The sequence below is a fragment of the Acanthaster planci genome, linkage group LG09 (genome assembly GCF_054643075.1).
Source record: "Acanthaster planci isolate LZ-2023a linkage group LG09, COTS_SCS, whole genome shotgun sequence".
NCBI lineage: Eukaryota > Metazoa > Echinodermata > Asteroidea > Valvatida > Acanthasteridae > Acanthaster > Acanthaster planci.
In genome coordinates this window covers 15,093,280-15,106,420 of record NC_141785.1, presented here as the reverse complement: position 1 = coordinate 15,106,420, position 13,141 = coordinate 15,093,280, and the positions used below count along the sequence as shown (strand labels likewise).

The following is a 13,141-nucleotide window of genomic DNA, read 5'->3' as shown; positions in this document are numbered from 1 at the left end:
GAAAACAAACCACGTTGGCACACTCAGATGATGTGAGGAAAAGTGAAAATTTTGTTCAGATTGTTTATAATCTTTCCAGAACTTCAAGGTCTTCCACCTTATCCAATCTGTCTAAATCTTTCAAATCAAATCTTTCTAAAATCAAATCAAATAAAAGGAACACCTACTTCTTCCTGGAACTCCACGTAGCAATACCCTCGGAACTGGTGACGATAGTTCTCCACCATCCTGACCTCTGTAATTTCACCACACTGAAAAAAAACAAGACCAACACCATTTACGGTTAGCAAAAAAAACCAAAATGATCTCAGCTAAGCAAGCAAAATCAGACCTTAGCACACAATCTGCAAGAATCTGCAATCTGCAAGCATTCACACAACAAAATGTCCAAAGAGACGTTGGAGTCAACTCTTAATCATACAATTTGCAAGGACAAGCCAGACTACCCTGCTGTAACCAGAATGCTTCTATAACAGATTGGAATAAAAAACAATTCAAGCCTAATGCAGTCTTATAAGTTGTAAAAGAAATGAAATAACATATTTTTGAGTCCGTCCAAACTGCAGCAACTCTTAGATGGCAATGTTCCAAGCAACACACCTCCACAAAGAGGCTTCTGATCTGCTTCTCCGTCGTCTCGTAGGAGAGGTTCTTGACGAATATGGTCAGGTGATCTTTGCTGGGGTCACGGGCGGGTTTCTGCTTTGGGGGCGGACCCCACCTCACGCCCGGCTGTGATTGGCCGCTCGCCTCCTCCTCTGACGATCCGAAATACAAACGTGGAAACGAGTAATGAGCAGGAAGATTGAAAGAGACAGAAACGGAGGAGGAATTTCTTTCAAAAGAGAGAAGCTGCTGGTTGCATTGATTTCAGTAAGCTTTAACTGTGACCCAACTTTAAATGAGTCAGAAGTCACAAGAGCAACTTTTGACTCAAAGACCTTTAAAACAATCTCAAATGACGTAAATCAAGAGGAATTCTGATCGCTTTTCACCCACATGATGCCCTACATCACCACGATGACAAAATGAGTGATACACCAAAATTAAGAGCTGAGTTTTTTCACGGGCGATTCACAGTTGCAATGAACACTTTTGTTTTCTTAAAACGGCTGAACAAGTTGCTACCGTACCTTTAGCTTGCTTGAGAGGAGCTATGCTGGTTTTGGCCTGCTTGGGAGGGGTTGGGCCGGGCTGACTGCTGGCTGACTTCACTGGGGAGGCGGTCTTGTTTGGCGGGGGCGGTGGGAGGGGCATCTTGAAGACTTCCTCTCCTCCATCCTGTGATTTGGGAGAGTCTCCGGCAGCGAGGAAGGTGACAGGCTTCTGGGGTTTTTCATCGGAATGCTTTCAAGCAGAATTGGTAAGAATGCCTTTTAAGATTTATCCGACCAAAACTACAGCTTGTTATCACTCCACTCACAGATTTTTCAGGAACATTTTCCCAAGTGTCATAAAATTTACAGTCCGGCATGGTTTCATATTCTAAAAGAAAAATTACAACACCACAATGTAATTTCTTAAGAGAAGGAAAGTCCTGTTCATAGATAATCTTCCACATTTCAATAGATAACCTACTTCAATCAGTAATTAACAAGTCTTAAACATTTAAATTGGCAAATTAGGTATGATTCATTTCTGTGTATGCCCAATAAGATCTAGACCAATCTGGATTTAGATTCAGAGATAGATGTTAATCACTCTACCAAATTGTGACAGCGAAGATTACAGGCCAAGACTCCAGGCTGACGTGGAGCGGTAGATTGTACAGAGTAACTTTCAAGCAGTGCAATATCACCTGGATCGTAGTAAGCACTTCAAGAATCTCTAAACTACTTTGAGGAACAAGCCAAGATTGACTGGACTTTTTCCAGTACTCACTTTCCTCTTCACTGCTTTGACATTTCTGTCTTGCCTCCTGTCATCTTGCCCTCTCTGCTGCAGAGAGATGAAAAAAAACAAGAACTGTCTAAAAGATTATTTTCCTACTTTCTCATTTTTGTCAGCAATAACCCACATACTCTGACATACCCTGCAAAGGCAAATTTGACCACAATAAACATTTCCACCTGTTACATTTTCCCCACAAATTGGACAAACGTTACAAGTGTCCAAACCATGCACTGGTGGACTTTTCTGACAATCTCTTTTGAAGGTCAGCCTTCAGAACATCGATCATGTGCAGAATAATGGACAAAGCGACAAAAAAGTTTTTCGAGAAGGGTCTGCTCAAATCTGTGGCACGTCTTGACCAATTGACACTGCTTCCTTAACCCTAACCCTCCTCAATCCTTCACCTGTTGGAGGACTGAGGAGGGTTAGGGTTAAAGCACTTCTTTCCAGTCTGAAAACTCACCTTCCCTTTGTTGCCTTTGATCTTGGCACCTGCCGGTTTTCTGCTTGATTCTTGGACGGTCTCCTGTTGGTCCTTGGCAGCCTGCTGCAGGCAGCCAAAGGGTAGAAATTGAAAATTGTTTCATAGTTTCTGTGGGTGCTGCTGTTGAGACCATCACAAGACCAGGGTACATTTTCACAAAGAAATGCTTCTTGTCATAGCTCAATTGAATAGCTCAGCTTATGACTTGAGTTCAGACAGGAAGTCTTGCAAGTGTTTTAAGGGGTCTTGACTACAACAATGGTTTCTATGAGTCATTCAGCTTCATCACTAAAAATGTCACAAACCAATACATGTACAGTCACATTTTTATAAAATGAACAAAATAATTATAACATTTTTCATTTGCTTTTTAGAAAGATTCAGCCAGAATTGAAACTTCAGGTCTTAAACATATAAGCTTTTCAAATAAGAACCACAGTCACCTGTGACCTTTGAAAGCAACGAGTGACCTCTCACCTTTGACCTCATCTCACTGACCCTGACCATCTGCGTCTCCACCCTCTTTAGGGCATTCTCCCACGTCTCAAAGGTGCCCTCCTCCCGTTCAAAATTGATCAGCGCCTCAAAGAGGCATTCCGGGTAATCGCTGACGGCTGCGACAGCACGGTGGAGGATCTTCCGGCAGTGCTTGGCATCGCCATAAGATCTGGAGAAATAAAAAAAAAGGGTTTCATTTTTGACAGTGCTGTAAGTTGAGTCCTTCACAGGTCCACTGCAAGTCACCCAGTCTAAAACCAGGTCACAAGCTTTTCAAAGCCTTCCGTTTTTTTTAACTGTTCACCTTGCAGGTTTTCTGAAAGGACATGTGACTGGATTCTTATAAGGACTTGGGATGGATTTGACTACAAACCCGAATTGTAATGTTTTTTTATTCTGAGAGAACTATATTTACTGGGGTGTGAACTGCCGCCTTAAATCCTCTTCAATTTTCCAAATGTGCAAGAAACAACGGAACATTTAAGGGGCATCAACTTTCCAAGGGGGAAGAGAGTCCCCAGTGAAGCAACAGTAGCTGGGCTTTACTACACCTCATAGATATTCATGAGCAAATCGGAGCGCGTCATTGGCCGATTCCACCTCGCGTTTAGGAAGTAGAAATGAAACGCGACCAGGTGACGTCATAGCGGTGAGTATCCACCTCGCTGCCATGCGGTAGTTTTTTCTGGTAGCACCTGAAAGTCCCTCTGGAACCCCACCGCGTAAATATGTAGTCTGTGTCATGTGATCTTTATGGAACCAGTCTGGAGTTGTATCCTAATAACTAGTAAAATACAGTAAAAACCCAAAATGTATGTCAGCACCAGACTATTGAACGTGAAGCCCTGTTTTTATGCACATCTGCACTCGACTTTCAATACACGGAAATTTAGCAGCTGAGAAACAACAATGGCGTCTGTGAGTACAAGGAACATTAGATTTCTGTATTTATCTGACCATAAACTTGAACTTAATGTGCCGAATAAAGATTCAAAATCAACGAAGGCAGTTACTGACAAGGCAGTGAGGCTCCTGGAAAAACACTCTCAAGACCAAAAGGTGGATTTTGAAGAGGTTTCTCAGTCCAAACCTGCAGAATTGAACATTTAATTGAATATTTATGAGGTGTAGCAAAACAAATACAGCATGGTTTATTTGGGGAAAAACCATGCCGAGTTTGCACTCTACTGTACCTTCCCTGATTCTTCAAAATCCTCTGAAACTTTTCTGAAGTATCTGGGACGGTTATAGCAATCTAAATGACGGCGGCAGTGACTGATAAAAGGGGGGGGTGTGGTTGGGGTGTGTGAAACAAATCTTTGAAAAGAGGAATCCAAAAGTTGAAGGGGGGGTGGGAAAGGACGGCTAGACTTTTCATGTTCGCACCTCTCCAGATTGACGTATTCCAGCCACATCTGTGCTTCGTTTGCATGGCCCAGCGCCATGATCTCGTTCCACTGTGATCTGGCTGCCTCCATGTTGCCACAGTGTTTGGCCTATTCCGCAAGAAACACAAGGCAACAAAATCACAACAACACCAACTAAAGGACGAAGAATATAAGGCGGGTGGGGGAAAAAAAACCCTCAGAATGGGAATGTACCGCCTTTGTCAAAACTCCACATATTTTACAAAAATTACAACATCTTCTGTAAACTTCTTTCCCGAGAGAATTAACCTCAAATATAGGGGCTAATAAATGTTGGAAAAGCCCGACAGTTAAATCAGGGCAGAATCTTTCCCGGCAGAAATAAAATTGCTTACAGGCTAATTTCTTGCCTTTGTGAACGGTAATAAAATTGAACATACAAAGCAAGGAGAGGGGTGCGTATCCTTGCCAGATCTGCACGGCTGAAGATATGCCCGTTTTCATGGCTAGAGACAATTTGGACAGGCCGAGGGGACTTTTCCGAGTTGTCAACGTACCTCCATTCTAGCCGAGTACTGTTGAAGGCTGCAGACTGGGTCCCCGTCCACACCAAAATCTGCCAACGGAAACAAGCGCCAAATAAACAAGTCTCAACCACTTTCCATCTACTCAGAGTTCTACCCAAACAAAGATTCGCACATTTGGCCAGTTTTGCTCACGAGAAAAGAGCAAGGGTAGACAACAAAACCAAATTTTCGTAGGCGGGGCACAACTGCTTTTAGGGAGACCCCGATTAGAGGATTTCTTTCATGGGCTTTCTTAAGCAACTCAAAATGGGAGTGGTGTTACCACAGCAACGTAATACATTCTCACTCTACCAGTCTCAACGATATTAAAACCAGTTAAGTCAATGCACCAAGGACATAAATAAATATGGGTAAGAACGGTCGCAGCAGCACACCAAGGGCAAAAAACCATCAGCACAGAAAGATGTGGCTCCAGACATCACTTCCTACTTACAGGTTGCTAAGTGTTCCCCCGCTTTCTCAAGGGTTGCTCTGAGCTGCGATAACTCTTCTTCGTGCTCTGAGAGGGAATATTCGAACAAACAAAATGAGAAGCTGAATACAAATCCTGCTTATAATCACAAGGCTTTACTGATGAAAAGAAAGTTGCTGTTGAGTAGGGTCCACATCGAGTACCCAAATGATCGTCGGTAAGCAAGGGCATCATTTGTACCTAATGAAATGCAGGAGCATCTTTTCGAAACTTTTAGAGGAAGATTCTACTGCATCATAAATAAGACTTGGTCTTTTTGATCCGTGCGTCATCAGAGTAGCATTTAAATAACGTTCACCAGCTGCTCAAAGTGCCGCAGCAGAAGTCCTAGGTTTCACCAAACAGGTACCCCGCGCCTCTGACAATCTACTATGAAATGCCACGCCCAGTGCCCGTGCTTCTGCCCACTGACATGCTGCAGGACGTACCGGAGCCCCAGTCTATCCTCCTTCTCAAGTAGTCGATGTGTGTTTGCCACAGCTGCAGATACTCGGAGGCAGATGAGAAGCCGGCACCGAGGGCCTTCTCAAAAGTTTCTGTCATGAGAAAAGAGTCGACAACATCAGAGAGATTGACTCACAAACCGTCAATGCCTTCTCAGCCGAGAAGTTGGTTGTGTGACCTAGTGGTTAGGATTTGTAGTGCCTGATCACGGAATGAGGGGGGCACGGGGGTGTTCGAATCCACCAGCTGGTTTACATTTTGTGTTCTCGGGCAAGCCACTTTACTCCAACTTGCCTCTCTTCCGGGAGTACAATCGGTACCTGCATTGGTACCAGACACAGTTTGTTGAGTTTGTTCAACCATTTGCATCTGAAAAAGATGCATGGAGCTGAGCCCTCCCCAGGGAGCTCAGATGGTTTAAGGAATGTTTGTGGGCCCAACGAGCAGTGATATGGAGACTTGAGCTTGAAAGGAGACTTGTGCTTTTTGAAAACAGCCCCTACCAGTGACAGTACTGTGTGGTTCCTGATATCTCTCCATGGTCACCAGGTATCCGATCCAGAGCTCCGAAGACCAAGGACAGTTCCTGACAGCCCTGGCATAGACAGGCAAAACGACGCTTTTTACCTTCAATTCAGAGTCCTAGGCAATACAAAAAAGATACGATTGATCCATTTCAGATCATTATATATTCTCATTAAGCTTTTGAGTAGTATGAAATCAAGGATTCCTCCAAATTGTATAGAAACTTGAAAAAAAAATGCAAGGAGTAGCATAACGAAACTAGTCAGTTTAGAGATGAAGGAAAAATATTCCAGAAATGCCAGAGAATGTTGCAGTCAGGAAAAGCATATGGAGACTGAAAACCATTTCTGGACTCATCAGATAAGAGTGTTGTACATAAATACATGCAGTGATGCATTTCCACTCTCTCTTTTTGGAAAGCAACTAGTCTTGGAATTACAGCCCTGCATCTCTAAAGTATGACTTCTGATCTGCATGTGAATTAATCATCAAATCAACAGCAAACCAAACATTTCGAAGTCACCGGTGCGGGTTTACACATCCCTTGACTCGTTCCTTTGAAACTTCCACCAAGAACCACTGAACTAACACCTTAAACACGCAAACTAAATTAACTCCACTGCTCCATGCAAATCAACAACAGCAAACTCCATAACCTCCGCATCCGTAGGTCATGACGAAGTCCGCCGATGCACAAACTTACGAGGTACTTGGTGTAGTCCTTCCACAGCTCGATCTGTAGGCAGTTATCGGTCAACGCCCGCTCGTACAGACACTGAATACGTGCTGGATTGCCCTCTCTTCTCTCGTACTCCAAGTAGGGTTGGTAGACTGCGAAACCGGGAGGCTCTGCTTTCAGCTGAAAACAAAAAAGCATCCGAGATTGGGAGAAGGCAGTTTTCCCATCTGCAGCGGGGACATGATTGGAATTTCTTTCGTTTAAGTAGCAGTGGGTGAGTTTACTGTTGGTCATCAGATATTTTCTGATCATTAAATTTTTCGGAACAAAACACGACACCCCGTACATGACCTTGAAAAAGGGGTAGACAAAATACTGATTTTGTCCAAGCACTCCGTGGATCTCCTTTTTTTAGCCTCGTCACGGAGGGGGGGGGGAGAGAACGTCAAGCTTACCAGCTGCTGCTCGTGAGGTTCACGTTTCTTGAGTTGGGCGAAGGCTTTCTCGTACGCTTTTCTGACGTTTTCAGACACAGGCTCGCTAAGCCAGCTCTCATATTCCTTGTACGTGTCTTCCATGTCTGAAGGGAGATTCAGAGTTGAGGAACATTTGCAGATTGAGACTTGAAAACACCAGTAATAAAAGAAACTTACCATAATCAGTTATTCCTTCCCAAGCAGAATGGGCAGAGTTATAAAGGGCAGAATACTGTGTGGAGTTATAACAGTTGAGATAAAGTAGCTTGCTCAAGAGCACATACATCCTCCACCCGATGGACTCTGAACAAAGTAAGGACTCAATTCCTACAGTCCATATACATGTACTAGTGAGTGACTCCAAGCCTAAGGGACAGGATATTACGTGTCATGGGGCTCCAATAACAAAGTAAACAGCTCAAGAACACAAACATCCTCCATCTGATGGATTCTGAACAAAGTAAGGACTCAATTCCTACAGTCCATATCCATGTACTAGTGAGTGACTCCAAGCCTAAGGGACAGGATATTACGTGTCATGGGGCTCCAATAACAAAGTAAACAGCTCAAGAACACAAACATCCTCCATCCGATGGATTCTGGACAAATTAAGGACTCAATTTCCACATTCTAAGGACTTGTGAGAAGCTGTCTTACAGTCCCAGGAACTGCACGTTATGCCACGGGATTCATACAAAAAACTCGCGCCATCTTACCCATGAGCGGTACGGACAGCTGTCGCCTAAAGATGGCAGACACTCTCTCTGTCTGATCGGTTATGTTCTTGTCCTCGGCTGTTACCGTAGCTCCTTGCTGGAGCTGTTCGTGAGAAATGAATGATAAATAGGGCCATGAAACAGCTGCTGCTTGGGTCTCAGTAGAAGACTACATGGCACACTATCCAATTAAGATAAATTTGAACTCACGAATTCCAAGGTACAGTAGGTTTGAGCTTGTGGAAATGCGGAGAAAATTTGCCCAAATCACTTCTTTTTTTTTTTCAGGAAGTGGTGTGACGATGCATTACCAGCTGGAGTTGAAATGAGTGACTGGAGTTTTACCTCCTTGGTATGGTGTTTTCAATTAGCTTTGGTCAGGACACATACTCTCTGAGAACCACGTTACTTTAAACCAGTTCAGGTCTGTTTAAACCTGCATCCTTTGTCTAGCACAAGTCCTTCTCTACTCCCGTTCAATTCTTTGTCATACGAGCCGTAGACATATTTTTAATAACAGTTCCTTCCAAACAGTTCCATTTTTTCGAATGCTGATCGTCTGTCATCATGATGTTCCTGTCGTCTTCCCAGTAAAAAAAAATCTATGTAACTTTTCTGACCTGTGCAGAAACTTCACTTTATCAATCAACACGCAGAAACGGTCAAATCTACCGACACATTCCACTGGAATGCTCTTGGTTTACTACCTGCCAGTTCCTGAGCAGAGCATTCTCAAACTCCCGATACACCTCCCACACTTCGCTGCCCCGGGTGACGTGTAAGCCAACAGCAGCGATCGCTCGCTCAAAGATGCTGCGCGCCTTCTCGATGCCCTCTGGTGTCCCAATACCGCCGATGCTGAACTGACCGTATTCAAGCCACACGTCTGGAGCTGTTTACAGAATGGAGACAGGCCTAATCAAGGTGCCTTTCCTCATTCACCCATTTTCAGTGTGCCTCCACCTTGTAGGTGTCCGATGAAATTGTACCGGAGTGAAACACGGCAATCGGATGCAGATGGAATGGACCAAAACAGTGAACATATGGAAAGGTGCCTTCACATTTAAAAAAAAAAGGATACAATGCAATACCATCCATGTGCATGCATAGTGAACACCTGGGTTATGTGGTAGGCCTACATGTATATCATTCAGCATTAACTGAGGGAACTGTAGATAACGGTGTGGCCTAAATGACACATCATGAGCACACAATGGCTAACGCATTAGGCGAATGCCACAGCCTCCATGACCAATTTTCATCTGAATGTGCACAGAAAGGCCAATGAGCCAGTTTATTTACACAAGGCAGGGTCACATGGGATAACAATGCCAGATGTTATGCCTGCTTAAGCATCTTTAGTACCTGTGAGTTGGTGTGATGGGCCAGTCTCACTTAAGTATTGATTATCTCAAATGACCTAAAGCCCATGCATGTACTGATGGACCACTGGTACTCCGTGGTGTCAATGGTACACAAGCATCCTGCACCAATACCAGTGCTTTGAATGGGTTACTGTCTAGTTATGCCCAAAATCAATACGGGTCCAAGGTGTGCATTAAATAGCTGTTGACTGCCGAAATTTCTTCTGCAGAGAAAAGAATACAAAGTGACCCTCTGCGTAACTGAATCGAGTCTAACACTTACACACATAATCCATGACCGCCCTCTCAAATAACTTGTAGACCTCTTCTCTTCCGTCGGGAGTCGGGTACAAGCTGATTTGATCCTTGATCCAACCCAGCCACAACTCTGACAGAGACGAGACATACATGTAAATATTCTATTTTGAAAAGGTACGAGTTCCACATACGGATATCATTCATTTTCCCTTGCAGTGGTTTGTTTGCCATGTCCTAACAAGTCCATTTTAGCAGTGAAAATATTGAAGCATTTACTTAGAAAACATGCGGAATTTCCAGACCAGTCTCACAGGGTTTGTGCACAAGGTGTCAAGTGATGTCCATATATGGAACTCTTTCCTTTGAAAACATGAAGAGCTATGAATTCACTATGCTGACAAACCCTGACTCACATGGATCTGTTGCAGAGAACTAAAAAAAAAGGGGGGGGCTCAACAAATAAGCTTAGAACTCAGACGTAGAGTGAACCTTCCTGGATCCTGAAAAATCATCCACCTTTAATAGAGGGAACAACAGCACATTCTTTGCACTGAAACTTTTGAGGGAGTAAGAATCTAACCCTATATAAACTACTAGAGGATGGATTCTACAAATCCTCAACTCTGCTTTAATTTGTAGCATCTTAAATAGCCCACAGATTTGTAGTCATACATTTTGTAAAAGGTGTAATTGTCAGATGAACTTTAGCAGTGCTTATCGTTTGAAAATTGCACAAGAAGCAGACTTCAACAAGTACAGCAATAGTTTTCTGTTCATTTTAGAAGGCTACAAGGCTTTTTAACCAGAAATCAACTTGTATAACAGTCTTTTGCTCCTAAGATCTCATTAATTGGATCTTTTCAATTTTTTTCCACCTCTGGATATGTGGCACAAGATACAGAGACAGTCTGGTGCTTGGGTCCCCATTCATGATGCTAGTGTTAAAAATAACACGGTAAGCACATGACCATGTGGAATCAACAAGAGTCAACAAACAAAACAAGAAATTTCATGGCTAAACAGTATCTTTACAATAATAATTGGGCTTCTTAATGTCATATTCAATACCTCGCAATCATTGAAAATGATGTTTTAGCCTGGAATTGTGAATGACAATTTATGAAAATGACAGTGGCGCTCTTCCAACCCGACTGGGCCATCATCTAGTTCACACATGACTGATTGAGAAAAGACAGATACGACTTCCACTCATAATTTTTTCTTCCAGAATCTGGAAGTGAATTTGCCCCTTTTTCTCACATGATAGATGTGAGAATCTTCTAACTATAAAAATAGTTAATTTGAAGCTTTAAAGTGCATTTTCAGGTTGATGACCACCAACATCAAATTTGTTGACAATCATTGTGTCAGTTGACACTACATTAGAATGACCGCACTATACCTGCTGTGAGAGGGAAGAGGTCACTCATGCGCTGGTAGGCGTGACAAAGCCGGTCCCACTCTCCAGCCCTCCGCAGAAGCTTAATCAGTTCAATGTGACCATTGTATTCATATGGATTGGATGAGACCTGCATGTATGAGTACCAATAAATAGAGTTCTAAGCAACAGAACTTTCTGCTGATTTGACAATGGAAAATTTGTCTTAACTCTGTAATGCCAAAAGTTATGTGGATGAAATATCCCAATTTTGTTGCCAATTTCAATGTCTTTCAGGATGAAGTCCAACCTCGAAAATCAAATGGAATAACAAAGTAGAATACCGGCGATTCACAAGAGTGTCCCTCTAGGAGTTTGCAACGCGTTGGCCAATCACAAGTTGCCAAATATGTCGACCCTTTCGAAACACAAAATGGGTCGACAAATTTCGCACACTGTGATCGGTCAACGCGTAGCAAACTCTTGGAGGCACACTATTGTGAAACGCCGTGTTCCCCAGCCTGACCAAATGAGAAACCAAAGTCATGACAAGAATAAACCAGAGAGGCTACAGTTATGTAAGCCATAACATGACTTCCAAATCCTGCAGTTGCAGCACTGTACAAAAAGCACTGTCATTTCTAGGGCTGTGCTGGACATCCCAATTCTCGATTGATTATCAAATATTCGAATGTTATTTTCCGAATTTATATATTCAATTTTGCGAATTTCATGAAAAGGAAGGGAGAAGTTTCTTTTGATTTAATCGAGGAAATTGCACTATGGAGGCTTGTTTCAAGCAGATTCAAATGAAAAGCCACAGAAATTTTACAATGTTTTATAAGTAATTATTCATTAGAAAAATTAAAAGGAACAGAATTTTCAACAGGACAAGAAGTAATTTTGCTTGTCTCTAAATCTTGCTAAATCATGACTGGAGATATACTCCTAGACATGAGAAACTATCATACTTTTCATAGTGATTATAATGTACAATTGTGTTCATTATTGCAACTGATGTTGTATATGGTTTGTTCATCAATTATTGCTGGTCGGTATGACCGAATATTTGGGTATTCGATCAAATTGAAGGTCGAATATTCAGTGAATTAGTCAAACTGACTCAGCCCTATGTCATTGTAGGCCAATCCAGTTCGTAAGTGACTTCGTCATACATGCAGACGCACCACAACGTGCAGGTTCCCATTGGACGATTGCTGAAGTTGCGTGTTAATTTCCGGTTCCATGTACATGGGAATCAATGCACATAACTCTATGTGCAACGCATGTGCAGTGGGCGTGGTTTAAACTGAAGTGATGTCACACTTAAGAACCAGATAGGCCTACCGGAAAAACTTCAAAGTAGATTGGGGCTAGGCCTACCCCAAAAACGGCCAGGCCCAGTCAAACGCCAACCATCATGATCATCATGGTTCCCTTTAAATCAGTGTGTAAATCGCAAAGTTCAAGGCAAAAAATTGCCCACATTCAACGACTGCACTCAACGTTATCTGCGTGGATTTAAAATTTGCGCAACCTAATACATGATGTAGGACCCTAATAAAACAAAAAAATCGCAAAAAAAATGAAATTTGCACACTTTCTACGATTGTGCTGGACAGTGACCAGTGTTCAGGTGTTGGCAGTGACAGACATGACACTTGACAGACACGTCTACATGTAACGGTCCGTTGGGAGAGGGACGTCGGACCCCACAGTTCTGGGGGGTAACTGAACGTCATGTATGAACGTCAACCATGTCAACGTAGCCTAAATCATCTAAACGCCGTCGAACCGTTCACCTGAGATTCCAGCTCTTTAATAGCTGTTTCTTCCAAATCATCATCATCGCTGGATCCTGAATCTTCCTCCTCCATGTCCTCCTCCCCTTCATCTCCCTCATTTTCAGCTTCTTCTGACATCTCGTCTGGCTGAGACGCCTGCAAAACGTGTTCGTCAATGATGTTCGCCATCTTGAGGCTACATGGTAAAATCTAGAA

At 42.9% G+C, this 13,141-nt stretch overlaps 1 protein-coding gene across 4 annotated transcripts in view; it reads right to left on the bottom strand.

The window, feature by feature from the left end:
* The window catches only part of sart3 (spliceosome associated factor 3, U4/U6 recycling protein), an 18,109-nt gene extending 4,968 nt beyond the window's left edge, over window positions 1–13,141 (bottom strand). Inside the window, exons 1-18 of one of the 4 annotated variants that reach the window (XM_087140925.1) lie at window positions 12,944–13,141; window positions 11,166–11,292; window positions 9,789–9,893; window positions 8,849–9,033; window positions 8,142–8,244; window positions 7,405–7,529; window positions 6,974–7,129; window positions 6,249–6,387; window positions 5,730–5,837; window positions 5,263–5,328; window positions 4,800–4,858; window positions 4,262–4,371; window positions 2,855–3,044; window positions 2,357–2,440; window positions 1,882–1,938; window positions 1,134–1,347; window positions 601–758; window positions 168–251 (exon numbers count right to left, since the gene is read on the bottom strand). In XM_087140925.1, the coding sequence (XP_086997051.1) occupies window positions 168–251; window positions 601–758; window positions 1,134–1,347; window positions 1,882–1,938; window positions 2,357–2,440; window positions 2,855–3,044; window positions 4,262–4,371; window positions 4,800–4,858; window positions 5,263–5,328; window positions 5,730–5,837; window positions 6,249–6,387; window positions 6,974–7,129; window positions 7,405–7,529; window positions 8,142–8,244; window positions 8,849–9,033; window positions 9,789–9,893; window positions 11,166–11,292; window positions 12,944–13,114 (2,241 nt within the window). In that variant the 5' untranslated portion in view covers window positions 13,115–13,141. The remainder of the gene's footprint in view (window positions 1–167; window positions 252–600; window positions 759–1,133; window positions 1,348–1,881; window positions 1,939–2,356; window positions 2,441–2,854; window positions 3,045–4,261; window positions 4,372–4,799; window positions 4,859–5,262; window positions 5,329–5,729; window positions 5,838–6,248; window positions 6,388–6,973; window positions 7,130–7,404; window positions 7,530–8,141; window positions 8,245–8,848; window positions 9,034–9,788; window positions 9,894–11,165; window positions 11,293–12,943) is intronic. The other 3 variants (XM_087140926.1, XM_087140927.1, XM_087140928.1) reach the window with 3 other exon arrangements.